Source organism: Mus caroli, unplaced genomic scaffold (assembly GCF_978045245.1).
Source record: "Mus caroli unplaced genomic scaffold, Mus_caroli_1 scaffold_22, whole genome shotgun sequence".
NCBI classification, from domain to species: Eukaryota; Metazoa; Chordata; class Mammalia; order Rodentia; family Muridae; genus Mus; species Mus caroli.
In genome coordinates this window covers 7,632,083-7,646,364 of record NW_028227277.1, presented here as the reverse complement: position 1 = coordinate 7,646,364, position 14,282 = coordinate 7,632,083, and the positions used below count along the sequence as shown (strand labels likewise).

The window sequence follows — 14,282 nt, the reverse complement described above, 5'->3', positions numbered from 1 at the left end:
GAATTATGTGTCAACTGTGCAGAAAATTTCTTCTCCATGATGAATATCTGAGTTCTGCTCCTCTACCCATGTCAGCTTTTCCACAGCTGTCTGTGTGTCTAACTCCAGGGTCACTGGATGCCTCTTTCTTGCAGATTCATTGTATACACATACAAGCACTTGTGTACCTGCTGCACATACACACACAAAGGCAACTACTAAAAATATTTTTTGTTAATGTTTTCTGTATTCTGTCTCCACAGTTGCTATGGCCCTGCTACTATGGTCACTCTCACCCCGCCCCTCAGTTGCTGCTGCCCAGCTTTCCCTGTCACTCTCTTCCTACCCCGCCCTGCAGCAGCAAAGAGTACTTTGAGAGAACAATGACACTGACCATCAACACCTGATATAAAGAAGTAATAATGTGTATGTCTTTATATGTGCATGTTTGTGTGTGCAACATTAAACTTAAATAACTTATTACTCCTATTATGATAAAATTGATGCTGAAACACTTGATATAGAGTTACTTATATGTTTATCGAATTCACTGATCAAAATGTGGTGAAGGTCTACTGTGGGACATTTCCATTAGTGATTTACACACTTAATGAACTACAGTCAATTCATAGTAAAATTGTGTCATTTCACATAAAATCAGAGGCTTATATCGCAGGCACAATCAGAACCTCATCATCCTTTAAACAAAATGTACATTTCTTTATTTGTTATCTGATGTTCTTAACATCTACCCAGTACATTTTAAACATATTCCAAAGTTCAGTGCTTCTGCACTGTCATCTGCATGATGTCACAGTGATTCACACTCGGCTAACATTCACTCTTGTGTCTCTTTTCAAATCAGTGTCTTTTGTCACATCAGGAATCTATGATCTTCCAAATCCCAACAGAGGCAGTTCATCATTTAGGCAATTTCTTAGATTTTGTTGCTGGAAAAAAAAAATGCCATGACCAAAATAAACATGTGAGAAAAGTATTTACTTATTTATCTACCTTTTTCATAGTACATTGAATGAAGTCAAAGCATGAAATTGGATGCAAGAACTCCATGAATACAGGTAGAAAAATGTTAATTACTGGCTTCAAGTCCATGTTGTATGCAGTACCCTTTCTTATAACTCAAGGACAGTGTGCCTAGACCTGGTGCTGTTCACAGAAAGCAGGGTAACCTTATATTAATCATTAATTAAGTACATGGCTTAAACGCACAACCATAGGTCAAAATGATGGTACCCATTCCTCAATTGAGATTCCCAGTTCTCAGCATATTCATGTTGCTGTCCTGTTTGTAAGTACACATCCGTATATAACTAAATTTTTTTATATGATGAAGTACTAGTTTTGTTAAGATAAAGAGTAAGATAAGTTGAATATCATCTAACATTTTCATACCATGAAAGTTTCAATAAAGCAATTTACCTTTGTGGTTCTTTATAAAGTTTGAATCTGGTCTAATTAAAATAACATAACACTTTGGGACAAAGATACACATTAGCAACCCTGCACTAGAAGCCAAGATTGAGAAAACCTCCACAACCACCATGACCCTCCCCCTGGTGCTGTGGTAGACAGGGAGGAAGGTGATCCAGACACTGCAGAACACCAGCATGCTGAAAGTTAGGAACTTGGCTTCATTGAATGTGTAAGGAAGATTCCTAGCCAAGAAAGCCAAAGTGAAGCTCCCCAGAGCCAAGGAGCCCAAGTATCCCAGGACAACGTGGAAGACAATGACAGAGCCTTTATTGCAAAGAATGGCCATCTTCCCATGTTCAGATTGTATATCTCTGTCAATAAAGGGAGGAGATGTTACCAACCAGATTCCACAGAGAACAAGTTGGATTAGGGTACAAATGGGAATGACCAACTTAGGAGCCCCTGATACCAACATCCCTCTCATTCTTCTTCCTGGAGTAGTGAGCTTGAAAGCCATGACCACAGTTATTGTTTTGGCCAACACTGTAGAAACAGCCACAGTGAAAAATACTCCAAATGTGGTCTGCTGCAAGATACAGGTGACCTGGTCGGGATGTCCAATGAAGAGCAGGGAGCAGGGAAAGCAGAAGACTAGAGAGATGAGCAGGATGTAGCTCAGAATGCGGTTATTGGCCTTCACAATGGGAGTATCCTTGTACTTCACAAATGTGACAAGGACTAGAATTGTGATGGCCGAGAAGGACAGTGCCATGCAGCCTAGAGCCATCCCCAGTGGCTCGTCATAAGCCAGAAATGATACAGCTCTTGAGAGACAGTAGGTTTGCTCTATGTTGGCATACTTATCATCTGGACATTTCACACACTGTTCCATATCTGCTGACAAATGAAAAAGAACCCTTATAAGTTATCATAATTACATAGGTAGTAATTTTATATTCATGTTATTTCTAGGAAACATCAATAAATAATTTGCTGTTCAGCATCTATTCCATTCCTTTTTGCTGTAGGAACCACTAACTTAAGATATCTCTGTATTGACCTATGCATTGTGATGAAATGGAACGGAAAAAAATTTTATTGAACAAAACCAAAAATATGATGAATAATAATATGCATAATCTCAGATTATTTAATTCCTCCAAACATAAATCCACTATTCACAAACAAGGGTAGTGTGCAGACATCAGTACTGGTTCCAGTTGATTAAATGCATCATGTACTTTGTTTGCTCTGTACTTGTGCCTTGGTCTGTATCTACACATAGGAAGTAGAACATACAATTCCTCGTTGAAATACTGATTGCATTTAGGAATATTTTCATTCTTGAAGCTGTACACCTCATAGACCTATGCATGTCCCTTTCATTGTTTTCCAATCTCTATCTTGCCAAATACACATTCCATGCTATATGGCAGGAAGCTTATGGATGTTCACATTTATCCCTCTTTCCTTAGCTAAGCTCTAAGCCATCTCTTGGTGCATTTTTGAAATCTTCACTCTTGTTCTAAATCTTTAAGAGTAAATATTTAATACTTTGTCCATCTAACCTCTTAAAATATATTTCATTAAACAACAACTGTTACCCTGAGCATCTGGTCTTTTTCAGAGAGTAAGCTGGGTGATAGAGGGAAAGATTATGGACTGATCAGGTGGTCAACTTTCTATGTGCAACACATCAAAGAAAAATAAACATATGCATAGATTATTACATCTAAAATGTTTCCTTAAAACATTTTGTCCTGGTTTGTCCTCCTAAACACTTTCTATACAATATAAAAGCAGTAACCATCATATTGTGAGAGAAATGCCTAGTTTAAAGAAGTTATTGGAATTTATTTGCTTGGTCTAAAAGAAGTTGGCTCTATTTAACTGATTATGCTTTCATTCATGGAGATGTTAGGTCTTCAGTTTGCATCCAGGCCATTTCATATTTCTAGCTTGGGTAGAGAAGGTATTCAAATTCAGCAAATATTCTTCTGTATGCAAGAATGTACCTGTTTCATTGGAAACCTCATTTTCTGGGCACTGAACACAATCAAAGCAGTATTCTGCTGTTTCTTTTTGATAAATTTTCCTGAATCCAGCAGTACACATCACACTACACACGGAGGAGGGTACCTGAGGCAGTGCATAAATATTATATAATATGCATGTGAGTGTGTGTATTTCATGTATTTATCATATGAATAATGATCCATAGATTGATATATGGGGCACTAACAGAAATGGCTATACATATTTCCCTGATAACCTGTATCACTTTACAATATCAGGTCCATTTGTATTCATATTACCCTGCAACACACTGAGTGTCACACAAAAATTACTACATCAAGTAATATTATTTTTGTATCATTCAGGTTGTGTCAATTCAAAAATTGTCCTTCCTAAACTGATCAATCCAAAAAGAATGTTTAGGTGGCACAAGTTTTTCTCTCATGATTTATAAATTACAAAAAAGAATACTGTGGTATATGGAGGGAGAATGTAGGGTAAATCAAGAAAGAGTAGTTTGATGACTATGAACAAAATATTTTATATGAACCCTATAAAATTAATGAAGTACTCCTAAGTATAAAAGAAAACCTTGAACACACTATCCCTTTCTCTCTTTCATCTGCATCTATGAGGGAGCTCCCCACCCACCCACTCCTGCCTCATCACTCTAGTTTTCCCTGTGCTGGGGCATCAAGCCTTCACAGGACCAAGGGATTCTCTTCACACTGATGCCAGATATGACAATCCTCCACGGAGGAGGGGAAATCACGAAGGAAGAAAACATTTAAAATGTAAATAAATAAAAAACATTACAATATATATAAATTAAAATGAGAAAACCTTGAATCTGGAGAAACATTTATGTTAATGAATGTATGTTATACTTAATTAGGCTATAAATATGTTTAGACAGAATTTAAAAAATTTCCCATGGATAATATATTTAAATTGTTTTCATTAATCATATGTACATATATATTTTACTATAAATCCATTATATATATATATATATATATATATATATATATATATATATATATATATATATTCCTGTATTGTAGGTAATAGGCATTTGGATACTACTGAACATGGAGTTCAGAGGCCATTGATCCATCTATGTCCAGATATACTTGAAGTTGAGCATTATCAAAACTTCATTATTATTACTTAGGATGGTCTTTTTTAAAAGTATCAATTGGTCTTAACCACAAAGTCTCATATTTTAAAATCCACATATCCTGAAAATAATTACGGTATACCCACTGATGTTCCTCCAATGGCCCATTCCAAATCACCAGATATATAAAGTTGTTGACTCTTTGGAAAACAAGGTAAATAGCTTCCTATTTTCACTTTTAATCCAAGGCCTTGTGGAAAATTCCAAACGATGAAAATGTCATACTCTGTACACTGATTTTCTCTATGCTTCATGTTCACCAGTTCTCCAATAGGGTTTGTAAATACCCTGGTTTTCATCAAGGAAGACACCTAGGAGAGATTCATGCTTACAATATCAATAAAGCATATCAATAAAGGTAATGCAAAATTGACAATCCCCCAATTTCTTAATGACTTTCAGAAAAGACAGCTGTATTGAAATAAACGTGTGTAGAAAAATACAGTATACCTCATTGATAACTGAAAACTTATATATTTCAATTAATGATAGATGATAAAATGTGCTAGGAAAAAATGATTACTAGAAAATAAGTAACACAGTGCATGAGTGTGAGTGTGTGTGTCTGTGAGTGTCTGTGTGATGATTCTTGTCAAAAATACTTTTTTGAAAAATGAAACAGTATATGAGAGACTGAAGGGGAAGTCTGAATATGGAAATTGTGAAAATAAATAATTTTCATGTACATACAGAATACTCAAAAAATAAACATAAACTTAGTAAAATGTGGAGTCAGTCATTTATGTTATTGTAAATTGTTAATATAAATGGCTAAATAAAAATCACAGCACATGTGTTAATTTCTGAGAAACTATTTTTTAGCCAAACATTCCAGTCTAGTCATCACTTAAGGCTTTTATGATAAAACTCTTGGCTCCTATTCTAAATTTTGAACTCTTTTGGTGAAATGTGAGACACCTTTTCACAAAACTCACTGATATTCATAAAAATGTATTAGCTCCTATTAAATATTATATTTGTGCATGCTATTCATCCATGTAAAAGGTTTATTAGAGAGTTGAAAGAATAATCTCTGACAAATGTACAGTTGTTCCTCTAGGTCCATTTAAAAGATCACATTGATATATCTAAGCATAATGAAATGTAAGAAACTTTACCTGCTGACAAGCAGTGAAATATGTTTTGGGTTTTGCCTTTTTCTGAGACTCTACTTGTTGAAGAATGTGTTCATGGTAGGTGTGGGCCGCAGCATAAACAGCATTATACAGATTGTAACCTTCATCACTCATGGCCATATCGTAGTTGTGCAGTGCTGTCCATTCCAATGTGTTGTTGAATGTAAAATGACCCATTTTACCTCGGTTCTTAGAGAGTGAAAAATTAAAATAATTCCACTCCAATATTGTTTGAAAAATATCTACTTGGTATTTGGCAGTGTTCATTGTTTGCATAAAATTCCTAAATTTAGGAATCTCCACTTTGTGGTGTGCAAAAGTGATAGTGCTTTGGAAGAAATTAAGAGTGAATTCTTTTTTATTTGTGATGACATCCCATTGTGGGGTTGTGATCCAGATTTTAAGAGCTCCTAAATCTTCCCATCTTCTAAAGCTGACTTCTAGAGTAGAGTTCATATCACCATAAATGATAACAACCTTTGCTGAAGATGTCATAATTTGTTTATCATATATTGTAGCTCTTGTCATGTATACCTGCATGTTTTCTGGGATCATATTAACAAAAGCAAAACAGATCCCATGCATTTGGCTCTCTTCTCTTAAATCTGAGAGAAACTGAATACCCTGATCATCATCTGAGATGACCAGTCCTATCCAAGTCCATCTAAAATGAAACATCAAGGAGACCATGCCACGTGATAAATGTGTGTCCTTGGTGGCTACCTGATAGACATGGGGCAGCCGGTCATGGTCGCATAGGTTAGGATTAAATGGTCCAAAGAAAACCTAAAGGATGTAGAAGAGAGGATGAAACTTCCAGTGAGGAATATGATTATTAGGATGTTTGGACTCACATACAAGTAATGCTACTCACCTTCCCGATCTCCTGTTAAGAAAAGTAAGATTGTACTATACATGTCATGTATCATTCTTATTAGATTCTAGACTATTCCTGACAAGTCTGAAATTCCGAGAACACAGTTTAACCTGTCTGTATAGTACATCTATGAACTGATTATTTAATTCATACATATATATATATATATATATATATGTGTATATATATTTGTGTGTGTATATATATACATATATATATATATATGTTTGTGTGTGTGTGTTTATAATGTTTGTGTATGTGTGTGTGTTTGTGTTGCAGCACACTCATAAATGCATTCTGTCCAAGTTTTCTTGTAGGCAGCTGTAAATGTAATTTAATGCTCTTAACACATTCAGTGTCAAAAATTCTTACCAGTGGCATGGAAGAGTGCATTGCCAGTTTTAAGGATGTTTTCCATGATGCTCCTGTAAGACCTATCATACATGATTCATCTAAGTAACAGAAATAATTAACAAAATTCATTTTTCCATCTCTTTGTGTATATTCTTGATGCAGATCTCTCAATAAATCCTGACAGTTTCCACCAATGATAGAGAACATCAAACTCATGTTGGGTAAAAGGTAAGGATTCTTGTTGATCTCATCAGTAGCAAAAAACATTACTAGAAGAAGCTCATATTCACTTGCTGCAATTCTACAAGAGGGCATAATGATGATTAAGGGAGATGTTTGAAACATAAAATTTCAACTGCAGTAAAGTTGAAATATGTGATAGGCTAAATTTCTGTCTAAATGTCTTGCAATATGCCTGATATATTAGGGATCTTTAGAGCTGAATACAATTTAAGAATTTATACACATTGGGCACTATGATATGATACATTTTGTATTCATGAATATAAATAAACATTTTTTTATCTATGAATGCCATCCTTGAACTAAATTATAGTCCTATTGTGTAAGACTGTTATAAAATAACCTTAGAGATGTATTTCCACAGATATATAAAAGAGCATGACTTCCACTACATATTTAATACCTAACAGATTCTCCTTGTAATTTTTATTTAACTGCAATTTATACATCAATCATCTTAATATTATTGACTACTTTGAGAATCAACTAATATATCTGTTTTTTTCTACTTTTTTATTTTTATCCTTTTATACCCTAAAATATCATTAATGCATATTTAACAATATCCATAACTGAGGATACTATGTCTAATGTTCACTACTAAGTTATTACAAAACATACAAAATACTCTTTGGGAAATAAGCATAATAAAGGAGCATAAAATTTTATATAGTGAATCATTAAGAAATATATTCAAAAGCCCTTATTAGATACCACCTGACAGTATGAGAGTATTCAAAACACATTATATAGTTGTGTATCTTGACTAACAATTAGCTTACTTTAAGAAGATTATCAGTGTTCAATTAAAGAAAATATTTTATCAGTAAGAATATTTTACATATTTCCAAATAACAAAAACTCTATGAACATAAGGATTAAGAAAATGCTAATTTTACTCACAGGAAGAAAATTATGAATAATATGTTAGAACATGTTTTATATTTGTTTTGTCTGTTTGTAGATCATGCTTTTAATATTTTCACCTGTTAATATCATCAATCAGGCTACTCATTTTAATATCCATTTTATTTAATTTTATTTATCCATTTCAAGATAAACACAATGATACAATATACCATATGACCAGAATATTATCCTTTAGGGTCTTGTACACATCAAGTTAATGTTACCTTTTAGTGTGTTCTTACTTTTTCTATCTTGTAAAAATTTTATCACATTTCTTTTAATACCACAATCTTCCTAATACATTGAGATCCTTTAAGTGATGTCTCAGCACAGATATCTTCTCTGCCCCAGCACAGTTGGCAGTTCATCTGTTATTCTCTATTGCCTCTTATCAGGTGTAAAGACACCAAACATGATCTTTTGTTAAAATTTGTATTTTTCAATTAAGAGTTCAGCACTAAGTTTTTCTTTCTAATCCCAAAAGTATATTGACACAGTTCATATATTTGTAATTTTAAAACTTATTATGGCTTAAACAATTGTCATCAATGAGAATTTCCACAATTTTTGCCAATAGGTGTGGTAAAAATTAAGGATACATCAGAAATATAATTCCTACTCACCTAACACAGAAGGATAATAATGTGAAACAACCATCACTATCAAAGTGTACAGTGCACTGTGGCTACCCATTGAAATATGTATTCCTTTATCCCAAAGACATGAAAATTGAAAAGGGGATGGGATGAGAACCAAAAACATAAAAGCACAAGAAACCTTAGTTTATAAAAGAAAGAAGTCGCAGGCACAATGATTAGCTAAAAGGTAAATGATTTCAACACTTGTTCCCTCATGATCTGCAGCCACAAATGATAATACCTCACACTTTGAATCTAACACCTAATAACCACATGGAGAATAGGTTCTTTTCAACTGGAACACAATGATTCTCCTAGATTTATCATTTCAGACCTCAGATGTAGAGATTAAGACCAGAATTTTCCCTATGTATCCAGGGCACATGTCATAGGATGAATGGAAAGGATTTGTGAATAAATATTAATTACTAAATAATGTTAAGTTTGTTGAGTAGTTAATAGAAATATTGACCTTGTATCTTATAGTGATAAAAAGCCTAATCAGTTTCTGTGCATTTGTGTAATTGGATAAAAAGATTATTCTGGTAACAGAATATGAGACTAGCATTCTTTTTCCTTATTCAGTACCAAATTCAGAGCTGCAGGATGAGACTCATTTAAAGACTATTTTATAAAGCAAAGTATATGTATATTCACAAGTATATAAGTAATGTTATACATTTAACCAAGTATAGTAGACCAACACACTCACAAATATTTCAATGAAACAATGCATGTTCATCTGTTGGAAACCAGGATTAGGTAACACTTTTATTAAGGCATTTAGATGCATGACCATAATGAGGCGTGGGCAGACAATTGAATATAGGCAGTGATGCAGTCTCTTCATATTTAGTTCTTGACTAAGGTGGGGATTGTGAATTCAAGGCATATGAAAAGATATCTTTCAACATATATTTTCAACAAAGACTCAATAGAGAGAATCCAGACCTTCACATGGTCCAGCAATGTAAACTGGAGTATAAAATTGAACTAAAACCCTACTAAACTGTGACACATTTTGAAGTATTAAAATAGTGTTTGATATAATAATTCCTTTTCAGGGGTTCTTAAAGTTACATGATAAGGAAGAGAACAGAACCCACAGTTTGTGTATACAGATAAATATGTCAAACTAATGGCATTGACAAAAGAAATAATGTTAATGACTTACCGAAAATTTAAATCTGAATTATCAAAATTATCTTCAATAGGTTCATGAATTAACCAAAGGTAAAAATGACATTCCCTTTGCAAATCTCCATCACTATCTTCACTATTCTTTATCCTCCAAAAGCAACTGGGTTCAGTCAAACAGCACAAGATGAGAGAAAACTTCAGAAACAAAAATGAAATAGAGAAAGCACAGAGCTTCTTCATGTCTGCTAGGATCTAAGATGGAGCAGTTGTGAAATCCGTTTCTGATGTAGAAAGACATCACACACACAGTTACACCTATGTGTCTGTTTTAAGGCTACTTCTGTCTGGAGATCCACTTATTATATTCACAGTTCCTTTCCATTCTTCCTATGTCAGGCTCCCTAGATACATAGGGAAAATTCTGGCCTCAGGCTCTACATCTGAGCTCTGAAATGTTTTCATCAACATATTTTTGAAAACATGTTTTGAGATAATGTTTTCTACCCTCAGGGGCCATGACTGCATTCATGTGCATAGAGTAAATCCCAAGGACAATCTTCTCCTGTATAGTTCATACCTGACCATGTGTCAACAGCCATTATGCACAAACACAATGGATTTCATCAGAAGTTCTACACTGTGACAGAAGTTGAGAAGGTCATAAAAGTTCCATATCACTTAGATGCTGAGTTTAATCATGGAACATTATGTAACACATTGTCTAGTTTAGGGAAGGGCAGTCTCACATGCAACATTGAGCCTGGAGTTGACCATGCTCTCTGTTGTTCATATACTATTGTATGCCATTCATGTTTACAAAATATCTCCAAACTTCCTGTGATTCCTGCCATCTGTAGAACACGTCAATATGCTAAATCCAAAAGTACCTGTATTTTAAAGATTCAACACCCATCTGGTCAAATATCAGTACCTGTGCAGACATTCACTGATATGCTGAACATTTTCCTGATAATCAGTCCCTGGCAGTCAATGACATTTGATGAAACATTCTTTGATTGTTGTATGTTCACATCTCATTAAGTAGGTAGAAGCTAATTTCATATATTTTTGCTCATGGGAAAGAATTTAGGTGTCATTTAAGAGGTAGAATTTCATTGCTAATGCTGGTATATACCTCATACTTTTCATTTATTTCGATTTGGCATTTGTTTTAAAATATTTCTATCTTAGATTACATTTCAATAACATAGATGTTAGTTGCTAAGCTAATTTATGTAATTTGGTTAGATTGAAATGAGTGACAAAGATGAAGGATTGATTTGATTTGTTATTTTTTAAACTACCTTATATTTTTGTTCAAAATATCTATACTGAATTAAGTGAGTCTTACATTTCATTTTTGGAATGGTTGGTATGTCACGGTCTTATAATAAAGTCCTGCTATGGAATTTATTTTACTATCGTTGTTACTATGAATAAACATTTGTTTCATTCTTTGGTTGAATTACGACTATTTCAGTGCCAATTTGTTTCAGTAAAAAACAATAGACTGGGTAAATTAAGTGTTCTGTTGTCATATTCTATAATTGTTATATACCTGGTGCTAATATCATGTCAAATTAACTGGGAAAGTGCATGGAGGCAGACTCTTCACTACACTGTGACTGCTATTGAAATGCCATTCTGGACTGTAGCAGTCTTTTGGAAGTCATTTGGTGCACATGAGCAATGGACTGGGATCCATTCCATACTCATTAAAACAATACTACAGGTCAAACATTCAGGTCTTTCATAATCTTGAATTTGGGTTTGCTCAGATTTAGAGGTGAGGCTCCATGTGCTTTTCTGCAGAGACATCCTCCATGTTGCTTGGAACAAAAATAGTATTTCTTAAAATCTCTTTTCTTTTTGCCTAAAACTCATGTTATGTACTTGATTTGGAGGCAAGAAGGCAGAGCACACATCATCGTGTCCGTCTTGATTATCAAGGCAATATTTGGTTTCTATTTTCCTTTAAGTTTTTCTGTTGGATTGCAATCTTAAGCTATCCACTACAGTACAATTTGAGTTTATAAAACAAAGTTTTCTTCTGTTTCACAGATAATATTCATAGCTTCTTTCCAGTTGCTTATCCCTTTATTTCTTGTTGAAATCAGATATCTGATTCCATGTTATTCTATGTGTAAGAGGTGATGGCCTCTATCCTATTTTCATGTCAGAGAAGAGTCTTAGATGTGTTGCTGCTGTATATTCATTAAATTCTGATGTCATTTATTAGTAAACCATTCTTATCCGGTTTTTCCCCATTAATCAGATACTGATTTGTGATTCTTCAATCACTTGAAACAAGGTTTGATAAGGCACAGAAATACCATTTATACAAAGCATTGAAGCACTTTTGAGTATCTGCACTCATCAATCTACATGGATTGAAGGACATCCTCTTTCATTAAGATATATGTGATAGCAAAGATGTTATTCATGAACCACAGATATTTGAAAGGCAATGGGATGCCCATTATACAACTATGCACCAACAAATATAATTTCAGTTTCTTCATTACAAATATCATCTTAGTCTAATATAATTTAAAAGATTTTGTACAAAATTTAACTTATTCTAATGACCCTGGAAACTCTGAGCTACTGGTTAGTTCATATTTTGCTCCTCCAATGATACTGTGAGCTGCTTCACCTCTTGGGGTCCTTCCTCTAGCTCCTCCATTGCCGACCTTGGGCTCCATCCATTGGCTGGCTGTGAGCATCCACCTCTGTATTTGTCAGACACTGGCAGAGCCTCACAGGAGACAGCTATATCAGGCTCCTGTTAGTTTGTTGGCATCCACAATAGAGTCTAGGTTGGTGACTTTATATGAGAAGGATCCTCAGAATGGGCAGTCTCTAGATGGTCATTCCTTCAGTCTCTGCTCTACACTTTGTATCTTCCCCATGGATATTTTGTTTCCCCTTCTAAAAGGACTGCAGTAGCCACACTTTGGACTTCTGTCTTCTTGACTTTCATGTGGTTCATGAATTGTAACTTGATTATTCCAAGCTTCTAGGTTAATATCTATTTATCAGTGAGTGCATACCATGTGTGTTCTTTTGTGACTGTGTTACCTCACTCAGGATGAGATTTTCTAGTTTCTTCCATTCAATGAGTTCATTGGTTGTAATAGTTGAGTAGTACTCCATTGTGAAAATGTACCTCATTTTCTGTATCCATTCCTCTGTTGAGGGACATCTGTGTTCTTTCCAGCTCCTGGCTATTATAAATAAGGCTGTGATACACATTCTGGAGTATGTTTCCTTATAACATGTTAGAGCATTTTTTGGTTATATGACTGAGAGTGAGAATTTGTCTTAATACAACTGAGTATAATATTTATCCTGAAGATACAAAAACACAGTAGATGGCTAAGTTTTATGATATTACAAAATTTAGCAAGTGATTTGTATAAACAGCAGAAATCCCAGTTGGACTTTTCAGCTGAATATGATGAAAGCAGAAAAAATATTCATAACTTTATTTGGGATGTCATGTATATTTTATTTTATACCTTCATTTTAAAATATGCCATGGACAATCTTAAAGTAAGTTGTTGTCGGTATGACTCTTTCAGGAGATCTGCTTAGGCCACTCTCTTCTACATATGCACCTACAGGCACAATTCTGGGGTGTACTGGTTAGTTCATATTGTTGTTCCTCCTATAGGGTTGGTAACCCCATTGGCTCTTTGGTATTTTCTCTAGCTTTTTATTTAGGTGACCTGTATTCCATCCAATAGATGACTGTGAGCATCCACTTCTATACGTTGTACTGGCATACCCTCAGAAAAGAGAGCTATATCAGGGTCCTGTAAGAAAAATCTTGCTAGCATATGCGATAGTGTCTGGGTTTGGTCGTTGCATATGGGAAGGATCCTCATGTGGGGCAGTCTCTGGATGGTCCTTTTTTTTTTTTTTTTTTTCCTCAGCTCCAAAATTTGTCTCTGTAACTCCTTCCTTGGGTATATTGTTTTCCATTCTAAGAAGCAATGAACTATCAACACTTTGGTCTTCCTTCATCTCGAGTTTCATGTGTTTTGCAAATTGTATCTTGGTTAGTCTGTTTCTGGGCTAATATTAACTTATCAGTTAGTGCATACATATGCGTTCTTTTGTTATTGGGTTACCACACTCAGAATGATATCCTCCAGATACATCCATTTTACCTAAAAATGTCATAAATTCATTGTTTATAATTGCTGAGTAGTAACCGATTGTGCAAATGTACCAGAATTTCTTTATCCATTCCTCTGTTGAGTGACATCTAAGTTCTTTTCAGCAACTGGCTATTATAAATAAGGCCGTTATGAACATAATAGAACATGAATCATTATTACAAGTTGGAGCATCTTCTGGGTATATGTCTA

At 34.4% G+C, this 14,282-nt stretch overlaps 1 protein-coding gene across 1 annotated transcript; it reads right to left on the bottom strand.

Moving 5' to 3' along the window:
• Window positions 1–557: 557 nt before the first annotated feature.
• Window positions 558–10,225, bottom strand: LOC110287803 (vomeronasal type-2 receptor 116-like). The gene is made up of 6 exons (XM_085834279.1): window positions 9,941–10,225; window positions 6,995–7,277; window positions 5,728–6,531; window positions 4,696–4,920; window positions 3,429–3,552; window positions 558–2,307 (listed from the first exon to the last, which is right to left on the bottom strand). Exons 1-6 carry the CDS (start codon window positions 10,144–10,146, stop codon window positions 1,403–1,405), a joined length of 2,547 nt encoding a protein of 848 aa, XP_085690405.1. The 5' UTR covers window positions 10,147–10,225; the 3' UTR covers window positions 558–1,402.
• Window positions 10,226–14,282: the final 4,057 nt, after the last annotated feature.